The sequence below is a fragment of the Vespula vulgaris genome, chromosome 4 (assembly GCF_905475345.1).
Source record: "Vespula vulgaris chromosome 4, iyVesVulg1.1, whole genome shotgun sequence".
Lineage (NCBI taxonomy): Eukaryota > Metazoa > Arthropoda > Insecta > Hymenoptera > Vespidae > Vespula > Vespula vulgaris.
The window spans coordinates 4,863,397-4,877,762 of record NC_066589.1 but is presented as its reverse complement, the minus strand read 5'-3'; the positions used below and the strand labels follow the sequence as shown (position 1 = coordinate 4,877,762).

At 30.0% G+C, this 14,366-nt stretch overlaps 4 protein-coding genes across 11 annotated transcripts in view; 3 read left to right on the top strand and 1 right to left on the bottom strand.

The window, feature by feature from the left end:
• LOC127063498 (uncharacterized) overlaps positions 1-3,173 on the bottom strand; it is a 56,774-nt gene extending 53,601 nt beyond the window's left edge. Inside the window, exons 1-2 of the mRNA XM_050993372.1 lie at positions 3,118-3,173; positions 2,559-3,015 (exon numbers count right to left, since the gene is read on the bottom strand). The gene's annotated coding sequence lies outside the window, so the exon portion shown is untranslated. The remainder of the gene's footprint in view (positions 1-2,558; positions 3,016-3,117) is intronic.
• Positions 3,174-4,262: 1,089 nt separating this feature from the next.
• Positions 4,263-5,857, top strand: LOC127063092 (viral IAP-associated factor homolog). The gene is made up of 5 exons (XM_050992403.1): positions 4,263-4,460; positions 4,718-4,859; positions 4,927-5,152; positions 5,226-5,434; positions 5,532-5,857. The coding sequence occupies exons 1-5, from the start codon at positions 4,458-4,460 to the stop codon at positions 5,654-5,656; spliced, it is 705 nt and encodes a 234-aa protein (XP_050848360.1). The 5' UTR covers positions 4,263-4,457; the 3' UTR covers positions 5,657-5,857.
• A 145-nt stretch (positions 5,858-6,002) lies between these two features.
• LOC127063073 (uncharacterized) lies at positions 6,003-11,475 on the top strand. Of its 4 annotated transcripts, none has more exons than XM_050992368.1 (4): positions 6,003-9,111; positions 9,179-9,255; positions 9,328-9,457; positions 9,558-11,475. In XM_050992368.1, the coding sequence occupies exons 1-4, from the start codon at positions 7,166-7,168 to the stop codon at positions 9,760-9,762; spliced, it is 2,358 nt and encodes a 785-aa protein (XP_050848325.1). In that variant the 5' UTR covers positions 6,003-7,165; the 3' UTR covers positions 9,763-11,475. The 4 variants fall into 4 exon arrangements, with proteins under 4 accessions (XP_050848325.1, XP_050848324.1, XP_050848323.1 ...); XM_050992367.1 differs by having other exon boundaries at positions 9,179-9,457; positions 9,558-9,790; positions 9,917-11,475; XM_050992366.1 differs by having other exon boundaries at positions 9,179-9,457.
• A 1,381-nt stretch (positions 11,476-12,856) lies between these two features.
• LOC127063089 (two pore potassium channel protein sup-9) overlaps positions 12,857-14,366 on the top strand; it is a 57,580-nt gene continuing 56,070 nt past the window's right edge. For 3 of the 5 annotated variants that reach the window (XM_050992397.1, XM_050992398.1, XM_050992396.1), the window contains exon 1: positions 12,857-14,184. The gene's annotated coding sequence lies outside the window, so the exon portion shown is untranslated. The remainder of the gene's footprint in view (positions 14,185-14,366) is intronic. The other 2 variants (XM_050992394.1, XM_050992393.1) reach the window with 2 other exon arrangements.

The window sequence follows — 14,366 nt, the reverse complement described above, 5'->3', positions numbered from 1 at the left end:
CGTTGCTTCTCAAGAAAATGTTTTATCAAGTGCAGCCGTTAGCAAGCCAAGTAAAATTATTATCCAATGTATGCTCGCCTATATATACACGTACACACGAAGAGACTTAATGAATTTGAGACCTTTTGCGGTTGTAAGTTCCATGGAAAACTTTGAAGGAAACCAACGAACCAACGAATTTGCAACGCAGCACGAGCTCGATATTCATTCTGCATGAGAATTTGATTAAAAAATTTTTTAATTAAGTTAAAAAAAATAATAATAATAAAGAAGAAAAAAGAAATAGAAACAGCATACATATGAAAGTAACGAGAATGGAAAAGTTTGTGGCCCGATTTTTTTTCCTCATATTTTTTCTCTCCTTCCCTCTCATATCTTTTTTATTTTAATATCAAATTAGATTAATTTTAATTCGAGATTACAAATGAATTAATAAAATGTTCGAATGTCACTTTCGAAAACTAACAAATAATGTTAACCTACGTTAAAAAAGAAATCTCCTAAGACTTGTTATTATACAAAGTCGTACACAAATCGATTGGCGTCTACAAGACGTTAATACGATGCACGTAAATTGAAAGTTCAAGTACAACAATGCGAAGGACGTTCCTTGGTAAATAAACGATCTCGAGTAAGCTTGGTGAAAGTGCAAGGTCTTATCAACCAATATAAATGATCTTCTTCTTGGATCTAAATATCCTCTCAAATGTGTTCCAATGAATAATCCATCTATCTATCTTTCTCTTTTATCCTATATACGTACGTATATATATAGAAAGAGAGAGAAAGAGAGAAAGATTTTAGATAGATATGTATATACATATATACATATTTATATAATATTTATTATAGATACAAAAATAAAAATGAGATTATTATATTTGAGATATACGTACTCGATCGTCTTTGATAGTTTAATATATTATCGAAAAATTAATGAATAATTAAATTAACAAATATACAAATATTGATTCTTCCAATCGAGTTAATAATACGAACTATTCAGATTGATACGGTAACGAAATAAGAGAATACATCTTTGCATTCAAGGACAGCAATCAATATGATAATTGAACGCTTAATTATCACAAGGTATATGATCGGTATTTCTTCTCTTATTTATTAGTTACGTTCATCGAAAAAGTTAGCTGTCGATTTCTCGAAATTAATTTTCTATGAGTATGCTCTACAATTCGATTATTTAAATTAAACTAAAAAAATAAAAGCCTATTTAAGTGGTATGATTTAGAAAGATTTTAAATGTAAGGAAATGTGTATTCACGTGCGAGTCCGATCCAGAAACATCGCTCAATGACACGAGCTTAGTTTTATCATAGATATGGTTTCTATGCTCGTTTCGACGAAAAACACACGAAAATGAAAACTACTTATAGGTTTTAGCATTAAACTCTCGACGCGAGGATACGAACGGATACGTGACCGTAATGTAAACAATTCTTGGCGCCTTTGTAGGTACACACGAACGAACGAACGAACAAACGAACCCAACAAGTATTCATGCGAACATTTCTTATCGTTAACGAGCTTAAAATTTATATATATAATAATTTCTATAAAATTATGGACGATCGTATAAAATAAAAGTCAAAATAAATAAGCGAATAAAGAAAAATAGAGCGTCGAGTATTTTTCCTTTATTTCTATTTGTTTGATAAATATTTTTATTGATAATTAGTGCTACGTATTTTGTTAAATAAATATTTCATCGATATATATGAATACTTTGGTCAATATAAATAATTAAACGTTAAAGTTTTGTCGTTTATATTACGTATTAATATTTTATTATAAATACTAATTAGTTACTTCAAATACTGATTAAATTTACAATTTTTTACTGATCCAATATATAGTAGCCTTTCTTTTTAATCTATAGTTATATATATTCGCAGAAAAGCGATATATATATATATATAGTTTTTCGTCTTGTATAAAATTTATATACACACCCACTCACCCACAAACACACACATATCATGCATACATACATACATACATACATTACACATACATACATACATACATACATACATACATACATACATACATACATACATACATACATACATACATCATACATACATACATCATACATACATACATCATACATACATACATCATACATATATACATACATACATACATCATACATACATACATACATACATACATACATACATACATACATACATACATACATACATACATACATACATCATATATGTACACACACACACACACACACACACACACACACATGAGACAAAACAAGACAAAACAAAATAAATAAAATAAATCGTCGAGCATTGTTTTTTTTTCCGAAATTTCTTACAAGACAAAAAACATTCTCCTTCAACGAATCTCCCCCCCTGCCATCGCTCTCACCAATCCTCCTCCCCACGCAACCGCCATTTGCATCTTGCACCAAGGATAAACAGAAAGGAGGCACGTATCATACGATAACGATAACGCGTACATATACATATATATATACGTATGCAGTAAAAATGCACATTAGGGAAAAAAAGAAAAAATACCTTTTGCCAAGCAGTAAAACGTTGTAAGTCTTCTAGAAGACGGTGAATGAACGACGATGTCTTGCGTTTCCGGTGATCACAGGAACGATTCTGATATCGCATCTACGCACTGCTGTGCGCAATTAAAGTATAAAATGCACGCAACAAACGTTAAGCAGTTAGATTCGAGAAAATGATTTCATTGTCAAGTACATTGAAGGTTAAGAACAACTTCGTCTTATGTTATTCAACGTACGAGAAAATGATCTTCGGTCTTTTATTAACTCTACACACACATAATCGCACACGCGCACACGCGTTCCTACACATATGTATATACGATATATATATACGATGTTCGAAAGATAATTAAGATATTATTATTATTGTCACTCGTTACGTTTGTAAAAGTCAACACAAAATGTCATCCGATCGTCCTTCGATCCGTTTTATTCGTCGAACACACGACCAAATATTACTACGTAAAAAAAAAAAAAGGTACGTCATAAAAATTAACTTCGTCGTCGGAAATAAGACTAGAAGACGTTCAAATGAAACGTTGAAGAGCGCTACGACTCACCTCAACTCGGTTCGGCACTACGGCTCGTACTGCGAAACCTCGACGATAGCTCGTCGCCACGCGACTACCAACTCGAATGGTCTACCGCGCAAGATGGCCGCCATGACGAGCTCTTCTGATTGGCTAAGGTAAACGAAGCTCGGTTACTTCCGATATCCCGCTCTTATCTTCGTAAATGCATTCACCTTCTGTTTTACATCCAAACGAATCCTTTTGATAATGTTAAGTACGAATAAAAAATATTTAATACGTATAAATAACGAAGTATAGTAATTTTATACATGATTTAAAATATACTCTTTGCATAGAAATTTTGATCGTTTAAATTTGTACAAGTAATAAAGTATAAAAATTACGTATAATTTGAAGTCAGAAGATTTATGAAAAATGTTCATTCTTTTCTTTTTGTAACAATTCTCATAACAAAAAGATATTATAATGAATCGTAATATTAATCGAAATATTATTTCCTTGGCAAAAAGATAAAATGAAATCGACTGAAATACATAACACTGCAAACTATATAATGTTACTCGTGCGTGGCATATTGTATTAGGTACATTCTTTGAGCGTATTGAATATGACTCGACGTTTATTATACCTTTTCTCGCATTTTGAAGTATATACGTGAAATTCCGACTCGACAAGTTTACACACAAAGCGGAGAAATTCTTGATAGGGGGTCGCACGCGCCTAAATACAGGGTTGCATTCTCTATTCCTGCACGCAACAGGAAGTACGATGGTTTGACCGACACAATGCTGTCAAAATAAATGCTTCGACAATACAAACCGAACGCACGCACATGAATAAAAAAGGAAAAAAAAAAAAGAAGATGATTCTTTTATTCGTGTGCAGGAAACTCTAAACGAATATTTTTCTGATGTCGATTGTTATTATCGTTTCTAGGTTATTTACCACTTGTTTTATATATCAGAATAGATGCTAAACTTCGTAGATATAAATATTCAATTCTTTGTATATAATTTTGTTGAAAATTTTGTTGTTGAAAAAATTAAAAGTTATCGATTCGATAAAAGCTTCTGTGGTACAAACTTTCTCGTTTCTTCTATCGAGGGCGCCACTCATCGATTTTTTTTAGATGTGAATCAATGTAACTGTAAAGTGAACGTTCTATTTGTATGCGTTTACACGTATAATTTCTACTATCTATATAGAGAGTTAGTTTTCAGAAAATAAAATATAGTCGTCGCGTTCAATAATTACTAGGGATTTTTTTTCAGTGTATTAACTAGTCGAACGTACAACGAACGGTTCATGTGCATGATACTTTGATATTAGTAAGACTTGTGTGTGAAGAAAAATATAAAAGTAATACAATGGTAAGGAAGAAAAAAACTGATTGTTTATTTTTAAAAAGCTTAGCTGATTCGTATACATCCGCCTGCAGCTTTAGCCTGTAACTTTATAAGGAAGTGTTACAGCTGAAAATAGATCAACACAGTTTTATAAGATTCTTATTCTTCTCGTTACATTTATGTAAACAATTCGTTTTATGTAAAAAATTGTTTCATAGCATACCTGATTGTTAATTTATTTACGTAATGAATCTTTCTTTTTATAAATTATTTTATTACAGCAAAATCCGAATGAAGATACAGAATGGAACGATATTCTCAGGAGAAAGGGAATAATTCCTGAGAAAGCCAAAGAAAAAGAAGTGACAGAAGATCAAATATTAGATATTGTAGAAAATACAATAAATGAAAAAACTGGGCGGAGTAAGTATCTTTATCTGTGGCATCAATTGGAATTGAATAAATAATATTTGATCTTTTTCTCCTTTAGCTGCTAATGACTTGGAAAATAAAACTTTGGATGAATTGGATGAATTGGAAGATGAAGAAGATGAAAAGGTTCTTTTGGAATATAGACGTAAAAGGATAGCAGAAATGCAGGAGTTAGCAAGAAAAGACAAGTATGGAGAGGTTAAGGAGATATCTGGAAAGGATTATATTCAAGAAGTTAATAATGCAGGAGATGTTTGGGTAGTTCTGCATTTATATAAACCAGGGTAAGTTATAGAAGAATAAAATTTGTAATATTTATTAAGTCAGATATAATTTATTTCATATATATTTTTTTAGAATTCCTTTATGTTCGCTTGTCAACCAACACCTAGCTTCCTTAGCAAGAAAATTTCCTGCAACAAAATTCCTCAAAAGTATTTCTACTACTTGTATACCTAATTGGCCAGACAGAAATCTTCCAACTATTTTCATTTACCGCAAAGGAAACATGGTTAAAAAGTTTATTGGACCAATAGAATTACGTGGAATGAAACTTACCGAAGAAGGTTAGAATTTATTAATATCAAACCTATAGTTATATATATTTGAAATATTATAACAACAGTAAGATACTCATGAACATAAACATAATTTATATTTTAGAATTAGAATGGATGCTTGGTCAAGCAGAAGCAGTACCAACGCAAATAGAAGAAAATCCACGTCCGCAAGTAAAAGATGTTTTATTTTCTAAATTAAAAGGTGATAGCGAGACGGACGATTGGTAATTTCTTTTAAAATTAGGTAATTATAAAGATCAATGAAAAGGTGCTAAAAATGTAAATATTATGTACCGAAAAATATTTCATTTCTATTAATTTATGTATATACAAGAACTTATGTATATACACTTATTACAAAGTATTAACTCCAAAAATTTCATTGCTAATACCTTTTAACGGAATAAAGTATTTAATTTTCTTATTTTATATTTTGCACAAAGATTTATTTCTCCACATTTGTTTTTCGCATTGTACGATAACTTAACCAAAATTGACAAAAATAATTTTTCACTGATTATCGAAATTCAATTTTTTTAATTATTTAAATCATAATCTTAAAATAATAAAACGGAACAACGTGCGCATTTATAAATTAAAATCGAAACTCTCTTTTTCCTCGCAAGTGTAATAATATATTTTATCAATACTTACGTAACAATCAACAACAAAATATACATTAACGATGCCACGTACGGATCAACAATGCCATATACGCATTTATTTAGATAGACTAGTTTGTGTTTTGATTTCAAGAGTCGACCGAAAGACGCCTTTTTCGTGCTGTTTATATTTTGTCCTCAAGGACTTCTCAAATTTCTTTCTCACGTAAATGACACGTTACGTCTCTTTTTCATTGTCGACTAAACAGTTCTAGTAAAGACATCATCGCTTCGACAAAAAGATTTAGTCGCTATTCGTCACTCTAGGAAGACGGTCGTAAGGCAATTTTGCCGGTGAGTTTTATTCATTTTAAGGCATAATTTATTTTTTTATCAATTTTAACGTCTTATATTATTTTAAATAAATATTAATAATTTTTCTCTTTTTTTTTTACGATTACAATTTAATTTTATATCATTGTTAAGCGACGTTACATGTTGATGCGTATATATGTATATGTATTGGATGATTAGAACAAAATTATGCAAATCTTTCGTCGGAAAAAGATAATTTGTTCGATTGTTTTTAATCAACGATTTTCTCTCGTATATGTAATTAAGATTAGCAATATAAATAAGAGTTCTTTATTCAGTAATAATATCATGGTTATACGATATAAAGAAGACGAAAAAACACTCGATTTTGTTAGTAGTAAAAATCTCCTAAAAAGGAATGAAAGAGTGGGGATAGTCATATCTTTTTGTATTGGAATACACGTGTGTATTCTTATTTTACACGTTCGTACTATAGTGTGGTTCAATTGTTCTTTACACTTGTAATTCATTGGAACAATGGTACGATTTACCGTTCATTAAGATTATAGTAGATTATATTTTAATAGTAACCACATAGATACCGACAGCTGGTCCGTAGATACGTAATTTTTATTTCTAATCCGTTCATTTTTTCCTTTGAAATATTTTCTTAAAAATTTACAGTAACATGTCTGCCAAATATAAGTCAATGATTTAAGATAATTGGTGATTAATTATAGTTTAATTACTTTAAAGATATATATGAAAATAAACTATCCATTTATGTTCGTTCCGATGTTCACTTTATTTTTTAGGTATTATGAATATTAAAGAGGACAATGTAATTAGTAGTTTGGAAGGAGATGCTTGGGCATCTTCGAATAATTTAAAAGACGAAAGAATGGATAGTACCGTTGATGTATCTGATTGTTTTAGAAAGGAACATGATTTATCAATGATTAGGACAGATGTTTCTGACAATCAAATTGAATTAGTATTATTAACAGAGACTGAGAAAGAAAATGAATGTATTATTGAAATATCAGATTCTGTCGTTGACTGCGTTAATGAGACTTCTAATGATTTTACTAAAGCACCAAATGATTCAATATGGATTATGACGGATAAGGAGACACAAGATGTCAATAAAAAAATTCTTTCCTTAGATTCACAAGTGTTCAAATTAGCCATGTTGGAAGCAGATAATACGGTATCTTATTTGCCATATAAATATGATTCAAGAAATAATAGAGACTCGTTAAAATTGCAATCTGATAAGAATTCATTTGTACTTAATAATCTGTGTAATACTCGTAGTTTACCTAACATATTAAGAGGCCCCAAAACATTTTCTAAACATGATACATCTTCTATTCCGTTTGAAACAGAAGATAATTCTTATAATAATAATTTCGTACTTGAAAATAACGTTTTTGAAGAAGATAACATTAAGAGTATTACAAAATCCCATCATAAAAGAAAACAAAGACATAATCCATTGATTATACAAGAAGAACCAGTTAATTGGGTGGTTAATACTACAGATAATTGTGATGATAGTTGTATAAGAAAAAATAAGTTCAATTCGAGGAGAGCAGTGAAATTTAATCATAGTGATAAAAGAAAAATGAATCATAAAAAAAAATCATTTTTATTTAAAAAGGTAAATGATAAACATGATAAAAATGTGAAACAAGCTTTCCAGGAATCTAATGTTATTATAGATTCTACTATGCCTTGGAATAATGTTTTGGAACAAAGTAAGGAAAAAAATAATGATTTAGATCTTTCTATCAAATTCAATACATTTTATGAAGAACAGTTTCACGAAGATTATACAGATCACTTTGACATCTTAACAGATGTTATAAAAGAACAACAAGTTTTAGGTGATAAATGTTGTGATATAAATTCTAATAACATTCATAGTTCTAATGTTGTAGACTATCCAGAATTACAATGTCAGGATCTTCTAAGATATAATTTTATAGATCAGATAGAAAATAGCTGGGAAGGTAAGAATGTTATTTTTAAAGATGATAGCTTATCGGATTGCGAAGACTATTTTCAACATAAAAATAAAAATTATTTACTGTTTGGGAAATGTTCAGATACAAAACATATTTCTTCAAATGAGTGTGATTTAGAAAAGGCAAGTATTTATACTATGCACGATAAAAGTTATTTATCAAATTATTTTAATGATTCATTGGATGATGCATTCTACCAAGATAATCTATCATATAATTGTCTACAAAATTCTTTAAATAAAAACAAAACTAAAAATTTGGATAATCTGTTATTTGAAGAAAAAAAAATTGAAACTTATTTGGGAAGCCAATTAAATAATGATTTAAATTCTCCAAATATTAATTTTGCACCTGCTAGTATTAATAAAAATACAACACATGATTTTTCAAGTAATGATTTAGAACATTCAACTATTATAAGCCAGAAAATTAATGCACAACAGAATGTTCGGTCTGATGTACTTTTCAACACGGATCTTTCTGCAAAATTCTCATCAGATTCAAAAAATATAGCATTAACAAATTTACCTGAGAATAATTTAGAAAAAGTAGTACAAGAAGAAAAAGAAATGCATTATAATTATATGATTGTCCATAAATTTGATGAAGAATTTAAGTTAAAATGTAATTATGAAGAAGCAAATAATAAACTATTTCTAATGAAAGAAAGTGACTCAAATATAGCGGAAAATCATAATTCAAATGATATAAAAAAAACAAAAAATGTTATGGAACCGTAAGTTATACAAATATACTTCATTTAGGAATTCAAACACATTACATGTAATTAAACATATTTATAGTTTACAGTGTTTACTATGCCCATTAAAATTTTCAACCAAACGTTCACTGGCATTACATATAACAGGGGCACATGGAGGTAGTAAACATGTTTTTTTTTTCTACATGTATTTATATATTCTTAATTTTATCATTACATATCTTTTTATAGATATGTATGTAATATTATGCGAACGTTGCGGTCGACTTTTCAATAAAAAGTATATCTTTAATAAACACTTTATACATTGTGGCTGTGTTAAACTACCTTTTACTTGTAAAACGTGTAATAGAAATTACAGGTAAGAAAGGTATCTATGTTTCTTCATCAAAAAAGAATAGTGCAATATATGTGTAGCTGAACACGGTAAATAATTTTTGTATACTTATGTATTTTTTTAGGCATAAATCATCTTTGTTGCACCATCTTAAAATCGTGCATCAAATGGAAAATAAACAACATACAACAAAGGCATATAAATGCGATATATGTTCCAAAATATATAGAAAATATGGTGCTTTTGAAAAGCATTTGGGTATACATGTTACTTCCCAAAAATCTCTAAATCTAAGGAATAGGAAATATACTTTCATAGTCGCTGATTAATGTTAATAATAACGAATTATTGAAATAAGTAGGTTATGCTCAAGCAATTAAATAATTATTATTTTACAATCAATTTCATATGACATATTATTTTTATAAGTTTGCAACAATATTTTTTATATACTTGATAGAAAACTTTTTGTTTTTTGTTTAGTTCACGCACCGTTTAATTTTCGTTCGTTTAAACAAATTAATCGACATAAAAGAAACAGAGTGGAAAAGAAAATGAAAGAAAATTGTCGTTCAAACGTCCTTACATCGATTCCTTTAAGAGATTAAGTATTTTTTATGTTACATAATGTTCTATTTATGTAAATTCGACTGACTTAGATTATACTGCTATAGTTAATATTTATATATATATATAAACTATATCTACATGTATGTATATACGTATATAAACTATATACTATATATATATATATATTTGTTTAATAATTGTTTTATGTGCTAATTTTATTTTTATATTTTTTATAAACGTGTATAAATGGATTATATTAGAAAACATTTCGATCAAAACTAATTTTATCATTTAACATATACATACACGTTATGATAAATAAAACTTGTCGTATTTTTGTTCATTTAATCGCTTTAAGAACAAAGATATAGAAAATCGAAGTCATTGTAAACTATAAAACGAAAAATTATTAATAGAAAATTATATCGGCGAATATTTGTATGTATTTAATTTTTGATAGTAGGACAATCTCATTACAAAGAAATCTCCTGCGGTAATTTAACACGAGATAAACAAATAAACAAAATAGAGGTGACTGAAAGTTAATATCATTTCAAATTGTACGCAGTATTTCCAACAATCTCTGGCCTTGAATGTAACGTATAAAAAAAAATGTCAAATACATAACAAAAATTATAATATTTTTATATGATATTTAATATGTTTCGTAAAAATAAAAAAGAAATGAATAAAAGAAACTATCACCTTTTCAATAAGAAATTCTCCAAAATAACAATATATGGAAATATTGTGTGTAAAAAATGTATAGGAAGTATATACGAAGATTCCACTTGCATATTAATTACAATAATTAATTAAAATAATTATTCCTTTATAATTCATTACGACAGATCAATGAACGTCCGTACCAAGAGTAAAAATTGTTTCTCAACAATTTGAAACAATATTAATCCACGAAAAGAAACCTTCACGATTTTCACGTATCTAAAATCGCACGTAAAATAAATGTTAAATAATAAATAATTAAAAAAGATAAAAAGAAAATAAAAGAAATGATAAAACTTATTTAATTATCGATACGTGACATTTGACGATACGACTTAAAACAAGCACATTGTCTAATACTATTATTGGTATTATTCCCTTGTGTTTAATTATTGTTGTTAATGAGTTGTCCGCACGCATGAAAGACTGCGACACATAGAAAAAAATCCGTTGAGAGGATCACGCACGCGATAAAAAAGCTTTGAGTTAATTGCATCATATAAATTATCTAGAAGACAAGCATTCATTTCTCATTGAGCGGAAACGATCCTTCGACTAATTAGTACAATTTAATTAATTTTTTTATCGTTAAAATTTAAATACGATTTATTATTATTGACGATGCGTCCGTCCATTCTAGATCGATACAAGCTTACGAATTAAATAATACATCTTTTTTTTTTTTTTTTTCTTATTTTAATCCAAGAAGAAAATAATCTTTTTTGTTTTCACCCATAAATGATATAGCATCGTATGAATTAGATTCATACTTTTTTTTTTTTTTTTATTCTTTTTTTAAACAAAGAAATAAAATTGTACTTATCGATTTCAGATAAATCAAAAAAGTTTTTTTATTCCTTCATTTATAAATAAAGAAAAAAAAAATGTATATATAAATGAAAGAATAAAAAAAGTACAAGAGATTAGAAAAATAATAAATGATTTTATAGACACGTATAAATCTTTTTCGGATTACAGATATAATAATTTCATACTCCATCTGGTTAAAAAAAAATTGGTGTCGTAAAAATTCCCTCTGTTATTCAGCATTTTAACCATTTCGAAATAACGCGCCACTTTTCACTGTAATCTCACTAAAGCTAAAACAATAAATATTCTCGGACTATATTTCGTTTTCTTACATTTACAAAAGTTGTTAATGTAGATTGTTTTAAGCCACGTCTAATTAGTTCTAATTAGTTGTTCTAATGACAGAGGAAATTAGAGGATATATTGTGTATAAATTTGGAAAATTAATGGTATGTGATATTTTAAATATGCATGTACTCGTTATTGCGATACAGGCGTTACGTCATTAATATGTATAGGTGTGTGTGTGTGTGTGTGTGTGTATTATTTTGTACATACAGATTTTATAAATTATTGGAATTTTATGTGCACGTGAATATATAGTTCGATATCTTTGATATAACGTTACTTTAAATTTTCTACGATCGTGGATAGTCGATGTTTCTTTTGAAAACGTTACAATCCCTATGTAGTACAGCGTTGCTTCTGTAATTTGACGTTGATAGATGGTAGACGATTTATAAGGGTAAGACAAGACCGCGACACACTTGGAAACTTCTCTCTTTTTTACATTTTCATTCAAATGTATACAACGCCTCGAAAGACCCTCTTTTTTTACGTAAATTTAAAGAACACTATCGTGCCTGTCTAAGAGACAGCTTAATCTCTATCGATTATACGAAAATAAAGTTCGATATAATAAGTCACTCGAATACGAAATAAATATATATGCGATATGAAAGAGACTTTCGATTGATATCGATATCGATATCGATGATATTGTTAAACTTTCGGAAAAGAACTGAAATAAGTTGCAATATATTAAGAAATAAAAAAACTACGATAGATCGAAAACATTCGAATCGTGAATTTTGATTGGTCAATCGTAATATATACATATTTACAATCGTAACATTTACAATCGTAACAAAAGAATTATATGGAACGATCCTATGACGTCAGTATTTTTACTTTTAAAATCAATGTCCTGAAACTGTTGCCGATAAAGATATCAAATGTATATATCAAATATATCCTATATATTTAGTGATACAAACGAGAGTCGGGGAAATGAGTGGCGGGTAAATTGAAATTCGAAATTAGCAGTCGATTTGAATGAAGATAAATGTCGAAAAATTTGACTTTGAAAGTTCCAAAATTTTTATGTTAAATCGTATATTACAGGGAAAAAAAAGAGAGAAAAAGAAAGAAAGAAGGAAGGAAGGAAGAAGGAAAGGAAGAAGGAAAGGAAGAAAAGAAAGAGAAAGAAGAAAGAAATAAAGAAAGAAAGGAAAAAAGGATTGGAAGGAAGGGTCACAGCAGTGGCGCCAACTACGGCGAAAAATGGAATGAGAGCTTAGGCCGGAACCGCGCAGATCGTCCTCAGTAGTTGCCCAGACGCTGTCACGGGCGTAGCTGGATGCTGGGTTGTCTCTCTCTCTCTCGCGCGCGCGCGTGTGCCGCAGGGAGGTGCTTCCTTTTCTTCTTCCTCTTCCTCCTGACCTACCACCCTCTCGCCGTTTCCTCCTGTCGCCGTTTCTCCTTCTATTTTCGACGAGGCGAATAAAATAATTCATAAATTAATCTAAGAGCAAGTTATATACGCGTGGCAGTAGTAGTAACAACACAACAATAACAATAACAACAACACAACGAGGAGGACGACGACGACGACGACGACGACGACGACGACGACGACGACGACGAGGACGACGACTACAATATTTAATAATATTTAATAATAATGATAATAATAGTAATAATATAAAGAAAAGAAGAAAAAAGCCATATACACGAGACAACGCACACATACACGTATATACATACACAATTACTCTACTTCTTCCCTCTCCTCTTCCTCTCCACCAATCTCTCTCCTTCCACCAGCCTCGTCTCGATATCGGCTCACGTCCGTTTTCGCTCGCCGGCCGGGAGGAAGAGAGAAAAGGAGAGAGAGAGAGAGAAGCTGCATAAAAAAGGGGAAGAAAGAAAGAGAGAGAGAGAGAGAGAGGGAGAAGTGGAGAGAGTGAGTGAGTGAGTGTGTGTGTGAGAGAGAGAAAGAGAGAAAATGTGATAGAGGGGGTGGTGGTTTCTTGCCGGTCGGTTGGAGGAAGAGAGAGAGAGAGAGAGAGAGAGGTAGATAGAGATAGAGATAAAACTGATCGACGACGAAAGAATATAAGAAAAGAAGAAGAGCCGATAGAAAATGTGGTGAGAAGGAAGAAGTGTGTTTCTGTGTGTGGTGCAGTGCGGTGTTGTGTTTCTTTTTGTTTTTCTTCTTCCACTGGAAAGAAAGAGAGAGAGAGAGAGAGAGAGAGAGAGGGAGAACGCCGCCGTATAGAAGATAAGAGAAGAGGAAAAGAGAAAGAAAGATAGAGCATGGCGTGGTCGGATTTAGCATGTGTCTACTCGCCGTGATGTGAAAGGTAAGTAACATTTGTATCGAAAGGAACATTTTATTTGTCGATGGTTAAATTTCGTTACGCGCGAAATTCTCTCTCTCTCTCTTTTACGTCATCGATCGATCTCGCGAATCGAATTAAAAGAAAAATCTTTTCTTAGTTTGTATACGTGTGTACGTTTTCTATATTTCTCTCTTTCATGTGTA

What these genes read in the sequence shown, in the direction of transcription:
- LOC127063092 (XM_050992403.1), top strand. An exon ending in CTGCATTTATATAAACCAGG is followed by an intron (nt 5,153 to 5,225) that starts GTAAGTTATAGA and finishes ATATTTTTTTAG; the next exon opens with AATTCCTTTATGTTCGCTTG. An exon ending in AATGAAACTTACCGAAGAAG is followed by an intron (nt 5,435 to 5,531) that starts GTTAGAATTTAT and finishes TTTATATTTTAG; the next exon opens with AATTAGAATGGATGCTTGGT.
- LOC127063073 (XM_050992367.1), top strand. Translation starts at nt 7,166, where the DNA reads ATGAATATTAAAGAGGACAATGTAATTAGTAGTTTGGAAGGAGATGCT. An exon ending in ACAAAAAATGTTATGGAACC is followed by an intron (nt 9,112 to 9,178) that starts GTAAGTTATACA and finishes ACATATTTATAG; the next exon opens with TTTACAGTGTTTACTATGCC. An exon ending in ACGTGTAATAGAAATTACAG is followed by an intron (nt 9,458 to 9,557) that starts GTAAGAAAGGTA and finishes GTATTTTTTTAG; the next exon opens with GCATAAATCATCTTTGTTGC.